Source organism: Pleurodeles waltl, chromosome 10 (genome assembly GCF_031143425.1).
Source record: "Pleurodeles waltl isolate 20211129_DDA chromosome 10, aPleWal1.hap1.20221129, whole genome shotgun sequence".
NCBI classification, from domain to species: Eukaryota; Metazoa; Chordata; class Amphibia; order Caudata; family Salamandridae; genus Pleurodeles; species Pleurodeles waltl.
Genome location: NC_090449.1, coordinates 1,015,221,085 through 1,015,235,212, shown reverse-complemented (window position 1 = coordinate 1,015,235,212; position 14,128 = coordinate 1,015,221,085). Strand labels below are relative to the sequence as shown.

At 41.9% G+C, this 14,128-nt stretch overlaps 1 protein-coding gene across 1 annotated transcript in view; it reads right to left on the bottom strand.

The window, feature by feature from the left end:
- CPNE4 (copine 4) overlaps nt 1–14,128 on the bottom strand; it is a 1,215,102-nt gene that overhangs the window by 220,874 nt on the left and 980,100 nt on the right. Inside the window, exon 8 of the mRNA XM_069211919.1 lies at nt 12,270–12,368. Within this exon, the coding sequence (XP_069068020.1) occupies nt 12,270–12,368 (99 nt within the window). The remainder of the gene's footprint in view (nt 1–12,269; nt 12,369–14,128) is intronic.

Here is a 14,128-nt window from a genome sequence, read left to right as displayed (position 1 = left end):
CATCAAGCCTGATCGTTTCTGATCAACATGTAACAGTAGTTAAATAATAACAAACCAGGTGTTTTTACAGTAAATTCCAATTTATTTTCAATTTCAATGTAGTTATTTTTAATTATCTTTGATTTGTTTTGGTAAAATGTTCTACATATGTTACCATACACTTTGCACATCTAAGTTAAGATCTAAACTAAAATATATTTAAAATATTTTAACATTTAAAAGAGCAATAAAAGTTTTCTACAGTAGCTTCAGAAAATAATGATTACAATGCATCAGAAAGCAAATTAATATTTTGTGATACAAAATTAAATTAAGCATCATTTTCAAATGTTGAGATCCTTTACAAAGCAAAGGCACGTGATTTAGATCCTGGCTAGGGCACTGACACATTTGGCAACCAAAATATTTACTATCACTTTCACAGTTCAACTAAATATTGTCACCAATTTGTAGCCACCCCCATCCGTCGCCTAAAGTCCATATGACATTTTCCAACTTTGGGATCATATAAAATTAAGCGCAGCATATCAGCAACTGTAAGACGTGTGTCTGGTGGAAGATCAGTTGAAAATGAAAATATTGCCCAAAACATATTGGGGACACAAATATTGAGTTTGCATACCTTGCATGTAAGTTAGAAATACTGAGAACAAAAAGATAGAAGCCCAAAATATTATCAGGAAATGGATAAGTCTATAGCATTTTGACTAGGAGGGACCCTAGTGACTTATATATCTAAAAAACTTACACATAATAACATAAAAATATATACTTTAAAATATGACAAAAAATTAATTAACATAATATAAAGAATTAGTTAAACATAAATAACAAACAACTAATAGTAATTAATTATAATTGGACACTAGACATTAAAATATAAGAAAGAATAATTCCATTGAAATAGACCATAAAAACACTATTCCCACTCCAGCCTGACCAACAGTAGGGTAAATGTTGGACTTTGGAGAGATCAGATTTACTATTCCCACTTCAGTGCAAGCAAAAGTAGGGAAAGCTTTGGACTTTGGAGGGATAAGATTTACTATTCCCGCACCAATCTAAGCAACAGGAGGGAAAGTGTTGGATTTTGGAGGGGTCAGATTTACTATTATTAGTCCAACATAAGAAAACCAGGGAAAGTGTTGAACTTTGGAGGTGTCAGATTCAGTATTCCCACACCAAAGTTTTGCAACAGTAGGGAAAGTGTTCGACATTGGCGGTGCCAAGTTTACTATTCCCATTTTTTAGCAAATGAAGGGAAATTGTTGGATTTTGGAGGGTGTCATATTCTCACTCCAACACAAACAAAGGAAGGGAAAGTTTTGGACTTTCTACGTGCCAGTTACAATTCCCACCCCAAAGTAAGCAAAATTTGGGAAATGAGTGGACTGCGGAGATTTGAGATGTACTATTCCTGCTTCAATCATAGCAATAGTAGGGAAAGTGATGGACTTTGAAGGAGTTAGAATTTTTATTCCCTCTCTAATCAAAGCAACAGTAGGGTAAATGTTGGAATTTGGAGGGGTTAGATCTACTATTCCTACTCCAATGCAAACTTCAGTAGGAAAAGTGTTGGACTTTGGATGGGGTACATTACTATTCCCACTCCAACGTAAGAGAACACATGGAAAGTGTGGGACTTAGGAAGGATTATGTATGTTCCCTTCCAATGTTAATCATTTTAAACAAACATTTAAATACCTAACAAAATATAATTATTAAAACACATTTAAAATAATAAATACATACAATATAACCAAATACAATTAAATGCAAAAGAAAATAAATCTAAAACACAAACATAGTTTAACACATAAAAAACAAAATAAATAATTTTAAAATAAATAATCTTCTATCCCTACGCTATTGCTCAAAAATACCTACACCCCTCCAAAAATATGTTAATTACCATGATTTAGTAATGAAATAAAACAAAGTTAAAACCAATAGTATTAAATATATTTTGCAAATGTTATTATTAAATAGATTTATGAATCAATTAACAATTCCACTGATGAAGGAATGGAGATGGATGTGTGAATTTTACTCTATGTGATAAATGAGGTGAATGAGGGGGCTTGGAACAGTGGATTACATGGCAGAACGGGACACTCTGACTATTGCAGTTGAAGTGCTTTGTATATATCTATCTATCACGTGATCCAGCTTGTGAAATGTTTGCACCAAAGAAGAAAAAGAAAAAGAAATAGAAATAATAAATATATTAAGCAATGACACAATAATTACTAATAAATATGTATATAACATACAAGATTAATTAAAAATATCCTACCCATATAACTACCTCACTTATTTCTCACTACCTATTTCTCTACCTCTACATCTTTTTAAACTAGTAATCTCCTCCCTGTATCTTTAGCCTTTTTCATAACTTGTATATGACAACAATCCTCCCTTCCTCAACTCTCTATCTTCCTCTCTTCTTACATCTCTCTAGCTCACATCTTTGAGTCCATCTCACCCTCTCTCTCACACATACTGACTCTACCTCTGTATAAAACTAACCAGTCCCCAAAGATATCTTGCCTGGAGCCCAACAAATTCTTAAATTGGCACTGGATATTGCATACTCCAGTCCATTCAGAGGGTGCTGCTGGTTTCCGAACAAAAACAAACATAATTAAATAAAATTCCAGCACATATGACTATGAGCAGAACATCCTTTAACATTCTCAGACTTGTAACCCCCGAATGGCAAGACATTTTACTTTTGTAAATTCTATTCATTGTCATCCTATAGCATGTTGCTAAATGCCTAGCCATTTGCAGATATCAGTTTACACATGCAAATGACTTTTACGAGTGATGGTTCACTATTGTAATTCACAATATTAAACTTACACACATAAAGGGAATGTTCATGAGTGTTAGAAATTGGATTTCAGATTAGCAGTGGTGTGCACCCTGTCAAAGCAGGAATCACAACCCTAGTCAGGGTAAGTCAGATACACAAGCTGTGCTCATCCTCTGGTAGCTTGGCACAGAGCAGTTAGGCTTAACTTAAGAGGCAATGTGTGAAGTATTTGTGCAACATTTTAAACAGTAAAACAGTGAAACACCACATAAAAAGACACCAAAATAGAGGTTAATTTTATGAGTAAAAGAAGACCAAGGGGGACATTTTAAGTTTGGCGGGTGCAAAAGCCCACCCGCCAAAGTCCCGCCAGTCCCGTGGGCCCCTTTACAAGTTTCCCGCTGGCCCAGTGGGGAACAGCCCACAACATTGACACTGACTCATAACGGAGCCGGCTGCAATTTTGCGGTGCGTGGGATGCAACAGCACCTGTCACGATTTTCACAGATGCTTAACATGGATGCTTTTCACTGTCTGCATAGAAGACAGTGAAAGGCGCCACAGGGTTGTATATGAGGGCCCCTGTACTGCCCATGCCAAGTGCATGGGAAGTGCATGGGCCCCCATGGAGCCCCCTGCACCCCATTACCGCCAGCTTTTACATGGCAGTGCAACCGCTGTGTAAAAGCTGGCAGAGAGGGGGCTTGTAATCCCCAGGGCGACGCTGCATGCAGCACTCCCCTGCCGGATTAGGACCGTCAGCACCGGCACTCCCTCCAGTGGCGGGAAACTAGGAGTGCTGGCAGTCCGACCATGGCCTAACCGCCACGGTCATAATGTAGCAGTCTGACCCATGTCAAAGCAGTCAGACCACCGCTCTGGTGGCAGTCAGACCACCACCATGGCCCCGGCGGTCTATAGACCGCCAGAGTCATAATGACAGCCCAAAATTACAAACATTTAATGAGTAAAAGTCGAGATATGAATTTTTAAAGATTAAAATGCAAAATAGTGCTTAGATATAAGCATAATGTGCCAACCAGGGATATATGGTCACACTAGACTGGGTTAAATCCAAATGTTCAGGCTGACTGCGATGGAGCGTGGGTCAGATACAGTCCCAGGTAAGTCCTGCTGAAGTTTGACAACATCTCAAAAGTTGAGCCAAGAGTCCGGCTCACAAGGAAGAAGTTAGCTGGGTGCAGGTAGAGCATTGCTGGCAGTGGTCCATGGGCACGAAGAGTTGGCTGGGCATTGTGGATGGGTGTATCGCAAGCACCAGTACTTGCTGTGCAAAGAGACAAACTTCCTGAGGCTTGCACTGGTTCATCGTGCAAGCGATGTGGTTCAAATGTGAGTTGGCCCATTCACGGTTGCGAAGAGCCCAAAAGCTTGATTTCAGAAGCCACAAAAACACTTTTAAGAGTTGTAGCAAGTGAGTTGGAAGTCTTTTGTGTCCCTGAGACTCCAGAAACAGAAGGCAATCCAGCATCTCCTTAGAGCCACTTTGGTTCTGGGTAGTAGAGATGCAGGTCCAGTCCTTTTCACTCCCAGACAGAGGTCAACAGGCAGCAGGTCAGCTCAGCAAAGCAGGAGTCCAGCAGAGTAGCAGCTCAGGAGAGTGAAAGTCCTTGTACCAGTACAGCAGTCCTTCTTCCTGGCAGAGTATCCACAGGTCCAGAAGTGTACTGCATTGGTGGTGCCAGAGGTCCAGCACTTATACCCGGTTGTGCCTTTGAAGTGGTGGAGACTTTGAAGAAAGCTTTTTGATGTGCACAGAGGTCTTCTCTTCCTGCCCTGGCTCCAGATGCACCACATGGGGGTATGGAGCTCTTTGTGTGCGTGGCAGGACATTGCTCATTCAGGTGTGTCAGCCATCCCATCCTGCCCAGGATGCCCCATCAAGATGTTGATGGCTTATCAGTCCCAGCTAAGTTCCCTTTGTGTATGGCTCTCTAGAGGGAATGCACAAGCCGAGCTGTCACTCCAGCCCAGGCATGTATTGGAGACAGGCAATAGGTACCAAATGGCCAAAGTAAGAAAATGCCAACTTTCTAAAAGGGACATTTTCAGAACAGCAATTTAAAATCGGATTTCACCATAGTTGTGATGTTAAATTGTGAGTTCAGAGACACCAAACTTGACAAACCTATCTCTTCTAGGTTGGGAATTAGACTTATAAGATGTAATAAGGTAACAAGGTAATCCCAAGGTCTTGCAGTAGTGAAAAACAAATTTGGGAGTTTTTCACTTTTAACTTGCCAGGTGGACATGACAGTTTATGACTGTACACATGGGCTCTGCAATGGCTTGCCTGAGACATGGTTAAGGGCCTACTTAGGTGGGTGGCACAGTCAGTGCTGCAGACCCACTAGTAGCCTTTAATTTACAGGCCCTAGGCAGATGTAGTGAACTTTCCTAGGGACCTGTAAGTAAATTAAATATGCCAACTGGGTATGAGCCAATGTTACCATGTTTTAGGGGAGTGAGCACAAGCTCTTTGGTGCTGGTTAGAAGTGGTAAAGTGCACAAAGTCCAAAAGCCAGCCAAAATGAGGTCAGAAAATGGAGGGAGGCAGACAAAAAGTTGGACGAAGACCACCCTTTGGCTGTCAGGTCTAACAGTGAGTATTCACAAACATCTTCATTACCCATTCCTACTGTGAAAATTGTGATCGATTTACTCCTGTCAGCTGGAGTGGGGATGGGAAGGGAATACTGCCAACATTGGGAAGGTGTAAGGAATGAGATTTTTTAATGGAGAAAATAGAAAGAAAGTCAAATTTAATTCGCTCAGTCATTTTGTCTGTTCAATTTTACACTGTGAACATTTACAGATGCAGAACTCCCTTCAGATGTGCATAATTTTGAATTTAGAAAACCTTACTAGGAGCACTTCTGAAACCCTGACACGGTCGCATGTTCGTGAATTTAAAATATATGAGTAAAAGCACCCACGCAAGTGTGTAAATCTGCAGATTTGAATGTGCATATTTCCCTGATAATCAGGCCAGGTAAAAGAGGTAATCCACTTTCCACTGCAAAACAGTAAGCTGATTATTCTGCTCTCTTTCTATTTGGAACCTATTTGGAATTTTTATGCCTTTATGAACCAGGTTATCTCTTTCATGAAAAGCGTTTGATTTTGATTGCATCGATGCTCTGAACATCAATGTTTACAGTATGTTTTACAGTGTTTTCTGGTTCAGCAGATATATCGAAAGATTGCCTACATGGCAGCGTGATTCAGGGATTCCCCTAAGTGTTAAGGGAGTCAGTGTGACCCCCCTACTCTGAAAGCTTTCCACGCAGAACTCACTTTGCAACAAGACACAAGACCTGAGAAGCATTTAAGAGTCATAAGTTCAGCGGAGAAGATAAGAAGAATTAGACTAGAGAGAGAAAAAGAGCACTTTGAGAAGAATGTCTGCACAAACATCAAATCTCAGTCTCCTGGAATGAAAGGTAAGAGGGCTGGCAGCGTCGGGCCCCGCCAGCAGCAGGAGATGCAAAACTTTTATAGAAACAGCATAATACAACTAAGTTTATTATGCTGTTTCTATAAAAGTGGGCAGGGCCACAGGTGTGACGTGGATGGAGGGGGGAGTGCACAGCACTCCCCCTCAGTGCGCACGTATGTTTGACCGGCCGTCTCTGGCCGGCCAAACATACATGCGCACTGTGGTCTCTCCAGCCTGGCACTGTGTTGCCGGGCTGGAGAGAGCATACACAGGCTCCCAGTATGTCTGCAGCCTGCAACGACAGAGCAGAGCGGATGGAGCGGGGCAGGGAAAAAAGGTAAGCTTTAAATATATATATATATATATTTTTTTTTGGTCCCCCCTCTCCCTCCCTGCCACACGCCGCGCCACCCCTCCCCGAGCCACGACTGAGGGTAGGTTGAGTCAGGTACAGATTGGTGTGCATGTCAGCTAACTGGGTGAAGACACACACTGGGCTGCTGGTGGGAAATAGATTCTGGCCTTTTGCAGTGCTTTCATGCCACCACCAGATGGCACCTCAAGTCAGCTGACTTACCTTGCCTTATGTAAGCAACACTCCACCTGCTGGATTGCCACTTAGGTGTATAATCTGAGCACACAGATCTGAATAAAGCTATTATATTGATATCTTTGAAACATGCCTGTTGGACTGTTAAAATGCCCCCGCCCCCGAAAAGCATTATGAAAAGAATTGCAGAAAGCTAGAAAATATGCAAACGTTCTTCATGTGAGACACAGCATGCACCTTATCAAATCACATTTCATATCATGAAACACAGGAAACAAAATTCCAACAGGTTGTCACAATGTGCTAAGTTATGAAAGGTTTTCACACAGAAGTCAAGAGGCCCTCTTGCCATCAATGCTGCATAGGATGGATGCTGAAAAGGAAATTCATTTATTCTTGTTTGGAGACTCAGTAGGCGGCTGTGCTTTAAGCGGGCCAGGTCTTAGTAAAGCTGAGCCCTGGCAAAGCAAAAAGAACAATCAGCCAGGGCCCTATTGGACACCAATTTCTGTCCTCTGACAGCTGAAGGAAGAAAACATCTGCGCATGTCAGAGGCGCAATGCAACATCACCAGAATTCTGCTTTGTGACATGAGGACCAAGAGACACTGTAAAAACCGTGATTTACCACTTGTATCCCAGACCCTAAAACAACATTTCATTGAAATTAAATAACCAAGGGCCATATGTACAAACACTTTTTCCCATAGACACAGAATGGGTAAAAACCTTTGCTACATCTGGCCCCAAGTTATCCTCTTTGTGCCCTTGACTCTCCATGGCAAGCAGTGGGTGTGTCTTATCAAGTGTTGCATTGCTTCTGGTCAAGGCTAATAGTGCTACATTCATTATCTGTAAAATAAATATCTTGTGGCTGCTGACTTTGGGTATTCTTTGTCTTTGGTTCTTCTTTTTCGTGGTGACTTTACTGTACAGAGCTTACACTGGACTGTCTACGGAAAAGTAGGCAGGTCAATTGTGTTATGCAATCATTTCTGGTGAAAACATATTTCCTTGGTTATCTTAGCTCTTAGAAGGACCCTGGGCAAAACATCTCAGGATGGAAAGAAGATTCAATTTATGTTTGGCCAGCTGCCAAATCTGTGAAGGAACTTGGGATTCTAAAAAGGGATTTTCAGATTTTAGAACCTGGGTATAGTGCGTTAGTCATGTTTATTGTTGTAAGTTTCAATGCATTCTGTGAACAACCGATTTTTTTGTGATTTGTTTTGCATCATCAAAAATAAATGACGTCAATCAAAATATCATGGTAAATGACTGAAATAATGCAAATTTACTTTGTGAGGGTTTCTCCATCGGTGTTCATTTTGTGATCTCTGAGAGAAATGGTTACTATTTGTAAACATTCCCACTGATGTCCCTTCACCTTGTTTGGCCAACTAAGAAGGGTCACCTCAAGGCAGTTCTAACTTTCACAATGGGACATATAGAAGATAACATGCTCAAGGGTGCCTTCACATGCTCAATTTTCATTCTTTTATTGCAGAAAAAAGACTTTATGAAATGCTCCCACAGAAACACACATGCCTCTGGCTTAGGGGTTGGAGACACAATTGCACAACTGAAACAATACCTTATGATCAGAAAATTGAAAAATACAGGGGGTAGATTCTCTGAGCTCCTATAGATTTTAACCAAGAGCTGTATTTCTGGTTGGAAACAAAGGGTGAAATAGGGAAGGAGTATTTTTCTTATCCTATTTCTCTGATATACTGTTCTGTGTTTGAGATACCCGCTGTAGTAAACATTTTTCTTCTCTTTTAGCTAGGGCAGTTTCATTGGTGGCTGTACATTACCATAACAGACTGTGCATGCTAATTGAGTTTGCTTTAATAGATGGTTGCAACAATGTTTATAGTAGCTACACCAATAACAATGCATGCACCACTATTTACAGTGCAAAGGTCAAATCCCTTCTTAACACCATAACCTAACTACACAAACTTACAAACTCAGTCTAACTTTGCTTTTGCACAGACATTCCTACCCAAACGGTGTCGCTCAAAATGGCCGCTGCCCTGCACTTTTTTACATCCTGCCCTCTGGGGATTTATTTTCCTCATTTTTAAACCTCATTGATTGTTCACAGCACTTCTTCTCGAAATGTGTCACAGTCAGACCACTTAGGCAGGGGGTGGCTGATGAGAAGGCAGCCCTTGCCCTGTGCTTTTTGTACGCCCCACACTAATGCTTTTTTATAGATTTTAAAAACAAACCTGATGTTTTTTTTAAATTGTTAATTGTAAGTCAAGGTTTAGTACACTAGATGGTACCAGATGTTGGTCTGCTTAGGTTTTCTTCCCCGCAAAGAGATTTCTAAACTTTAAAACAGGTTCCCCCCCACATAAAGGGTTCAGCTTCAATTTGATAACCTGGGCCCTACAAGACCATCTGAGGCAGATGGTCACAGTACAGACCCTCCTGTGGCATGTTCTCCTGTATTCAAATATTGCTCCAATAAATCAGAGGACTGCCACAGAGCCTACATCTTTTCGTAATTCTCAGAAAGCCACAGCTTTATGTTTCCATTGGATACAGTCGTGCTGTTTCCATATCAAACTGAATTCAAGAAAAATCCTGTGAAAATACACTTTCTTTAATAATACTAAGGGCCTTATTACGACCCTGGCGGTGCAATGACCATCAAGGTCACTGTGGTGGTCGGACCGCCGCCAACGCGGCGGTCCAAGTTCCACATTACAAATGCGGCAGTAGCCCACAGTCAGACCACCAGCACCACCACTTTTCGTTGACACAGGGCAGCGCTGTAAGCAGAGCTGTCCTTTTCTGTCAGTGGTTAGCACCGCCATGAAACAGCTGGTGGAGATGGAGTGCAGGGGGCCCCCTTGCACTGCCCATGCCAAGGCCCCCCGCGGCCAGCCCCGTTGCTTTGCAGACAGTGAACATTGCGAGGGTGCTGGTGCACCCTACGCACTAGAGCAATAGTTCCCAACCTTTTGACTTCTGTGGATCCCCACTTTATCAGTACTGGAATCCGGGGACCCCCACTGAATCATTATTTGAATCTGGGGACCCCCCACTTAGTCATTACTGAAATCTGGGGACCTAATTTGTTAAAATTAGTACATTTTCTAAGCAGTCGTGGACCCCCTGAGGAACCTTCGCGGACCCCCAGGGGTCCTCAGACCACAAGTTGGGAACCACTGCACTATAGCCTTGCCGTCTGCTCTATTATGAGCCGGAGACAATGCTGTACGCCGTTTCCCTCTGGGCCAGTGGGAAAGTCGTAATGAGGCCGGCGGGGAGGCGGCCGCACTGGCGGCAACCTACCTGTCGGGACTTCGTCAAACGGGCTTTTCCGTCCTCTGAAGTCGTAACGACCCCCTATGTCCTTTGAGTCTTTTAAAATAACATAGGCTTAGAGTTTATGAAAAATAACACATTGATTTTCGCTCAAAGAAACCAGAGGTAGAAGAAAACAGCTTAAGGGTCCGCCTACCAGTGATGAAAACAAATGTTTGCACCAGTATCACGGGAAAGAGCCCGCCCCTTTTTAGTCCAATAGTTCTCCATATTATAACAATATTTTGTTTTTAAATGGGGGCATGAAAGTGAAATAAATAATTTATTTGCCTTCTTGCTGTTGATTCCTGTTTAATAAAAAGCTGTTTTCTCGAATAATACGAAGACCTTGGTAGCTTATTTCTAAATATGAACAGTTCGATTTTATCTTTAAACTGTCACGCTCGCCTCTCCACCCGCCATCACACACACGCACACATAACATAAGTGTGGTCCTATAACATATTCTTTGCCAAACATATGTTTAAAAAAACAACATACTTAAACTTTAGAATAGCGGTAGGCGTATAAAAAAATCAAGTACATTTATAACAATAACTACAGTTAAGAAGAGATTGGCGCAGAGTTGTTGTTAACAGGGAGTGGACTGCAAGGCATAAATATATGGACATTTCCCCAGCTAAGGATCTACCCTGGTCATTTTCAACAAATAAGTTTTGAATAAGGGGCCAGAGTTGCATCCATGTTGTAGCTCTATGTGTAAGTGGTAGAGTGAGTAGCTGACACATATTTCATTAGAGGGCTAAATTATAAGTGCTCCTTGCTGGAGGTGATAATTATCACACCTGAGGTGTTCGGAATTTACTGTGTGACCTAATGAATGCCTATCCTAGCTTTCAGGGGAATTATATCTTTATTTTGGGATATACTACGCCAGGATACGCATGTTCTGGTAAATACCATGCCTTTTCACCTTTTCAATTCTGGCAGACTGACCCTAAATGGCCACTGAATAATAAATGAGCAGCTTCATCAACTCATTTAAAATTATATTTTTTTAGGTGCCCTGGCTCCCACAATACTGCATATGTTGGGGGAGCGGGGAGAGCCCCAATGCTCCTGAGGCCCGTGCCTGATGCCCAGCCAGCACCCATAACTATTTCCGGGTATTTTTCTTTTAAATGGATACCCCAGTGCTCACCCGGGGAATCCACAACATGTCCAAATATTGGGGGCTGTGTGGGAGCCCCAAGGCCCCTCCAGGATCCCCTGCCATCCCCAATACCCAATGGTATCAGTGGTCAAGTTGAAAATAAATATATGTTTTTGGCCTGGGGGAGCACCAGGGCCAAGGGGGGCAGGGCACCCCTACCCCGCTCCCCTCTTTGTTTTTAAAAAAACTTTTTCTCAGGATAGGGGACTGAGCCGTCAAGTCCTACAATGGGTGCTGCCACATCTTTGTTGATGTGGAGGCTGCCAATCAGATCTTATCTGTAGAACTTTTGCCACAGAGGATCCTCCGCCGCATAAAATGTACAAATATTTTGAACCTTAATTTCTCCACTACTACTAAACAGATGTACACCAAATCACAAAAAGTGCACTTTCTGAACCAAGATCTAGCTTTGTCCAGAAAAACATGCTTTTTGTGATTTAGTGTAAATCTGTTCCGTAGTTTTGGATATATTTGCAAAACTTCAGCGGTATTGTAACTCAGTTAAAAAAAAAAAATAAGTAAAACAACTGTCAGGCATTTAAATATTTATACTGTAATATCTGGCCGAGGGAAAATGTGACCCCCCTCACTGAGCCAGAGATGGATCGTAGTGACCCCATCCCCCAATGTATCACAAAGCCTCTAAAGTCATTCCAGAATTAACTCCACAGACATGAGATTTATTTACAGATCCTTTATCTAAAATTCTAATTAATGGAGGTTAGTTTCCCTTATCATGTGGTTTTTCAGCTTCTGATACTGTGCATACACTATGAATTAGATTTTTTACTGTAACATCCACTGCTCAAGGTAGGATTTATGCTTGTTAAATTAGTCACATCAATAACCTGCTGAAACAAATTGTCTGACAAGCCCCCCACCCTGCTGCCAAGGATGGAGGCTTACTGGCCAGCTGAAAACACCTGAAATTGGAGCATTACCTGTCTCCCGTCCATTGCTCCACGCATTTCCTTGAACGTTGAGCTGAACTCACCGATGAAGTCGTGTTTGCCATTGGAGTCCCAGTCCCACACTATGCACTGAAAGAAATGGAAGAGGAACAAGATCAGCATGGGAGGGAAGGCTGGGCATTCACATCATTTAGGCAATGCAAAGTGTCTCTGGAAATAAAGGGCTGAAAGTGTGAAAATTCATAAAGTTGAATTACTGAGCCTTGTCTTAAATATTGAGAAAGTGCCTGAAGGGACAACTTGGCGGTGTGCTACTATCTGAAGAAACTAAATGTCACTTTATTTTGGAAAAAATAAATTGTGTAACTTACAGATCAGTTAAAAAGTATAACTAGTGGTCCATCATTTTTCTGGTATAACCATTTCATTAAAACCATGAAGTACTTACTAAGATATGCCTCTTTCTAGTGGGCCTTGTTGATTTAGTATAAATACGTTTGAAGCCCAATTGCATCTGTTCCTTTTTAATGCACATATACAGATAACATTAGAAACCAATGGTTACGCAATGGTGAAAGAGTTTCATGGGAGAGACAAGTAAATCCCAGGAATGCACCACTATATCTGTGCAGTTCCATACTAGCAGAAGCGAGCAAATTTACATTTCTGCACTAAAATTGTCAAGCATAAGATTGCATGTGCAAATGTAATCATGTGCGCATTTGCATATTTTTCTTTTTTTGTTTATTAATGGTTAACATATTTCTCACCATGGAGACACCAGTAGCCTAAATCACCCACCAATAGTTGGTGCTCCCCCTAACTTTTCATCTTAGAAACATATTTAGTTTCTTTGTGTAAACATTTTGTGAATATCCAAGGTGGGAAATTTCACATTGTAGGTAATTACACATAAACCTTACGAATGTTCACCAAATTTTAAAGGGGCCCCTTAATTACCGCACACAAAGCAGACACTACTATTAAAAGGGCAGGTATGAACATTGCACAGTATTTGGTGTGTTCTATTTATAGATCCTCTGTGTAAGGGTACAAATCCACCACTTTTGAGTCTGTGAATAAGAAATTGCATTTCAACATCACAAATTATGGGCCTCATTACTATTTGTGGCGGTCCTCCAGGCGGTCTAAACACCCAATTGCATCCCTGGCAGGCGGACCCACCAGGGGATCGCCATGTCCACTGGGATCATGGTTCCCGATGTGGTGACGGTGATCTGAGTTGTGTTCAGCCAGGGGGGCGCTGAATTCAGCACCGCCTGGCTGATTACAACTCCCCTCACCTCCATCCTTTTCATGGTGGTTTCATCTGCATGGAAAGACTGGCGGTGAGGGTGTGCTAAGGCCCCCCCATCCAGCATCCTGCAATACAGACAGTGCATATTCCGAGGGTGCTGGTCAGGCTTCCTCTGTGCTACAGTCTTGTAGCACTGTTCCTGTCAGTCTGACCGCCAGGAATGCTCTATCACAATGTTTCTGCCGGTCAGACCGGTGGGAATATTGTAATAAGTTTGGCCGGATGCCACCGCCATGCTGGTGGCGTCCTTCCCACGAGTTTTGCGGTCCCCAATTAGGACCGCCAAACTCGTACTAGGGCCATATTGTTTTGCTCTTAAAATTATTTCTTATGACAAAATATTTTGAGTGAGGTCTACTATAGTTAAAAACTTACATCCAAATGTTGTATTTCTAGATCATGCTCAGGATTTTAACTCCAGAGACGGAGTATTCCCACTGAGGCATAATAAAGTAGACATGGATTGATAAATAATGTCCTCAGCTGTTGCAGGGATACTTAAAGTTGAGAAAGTGACTTGTCAACTGCCATGTCAAAGAACTCCTCCGCTCCCTTGGTGGAGAACTATACA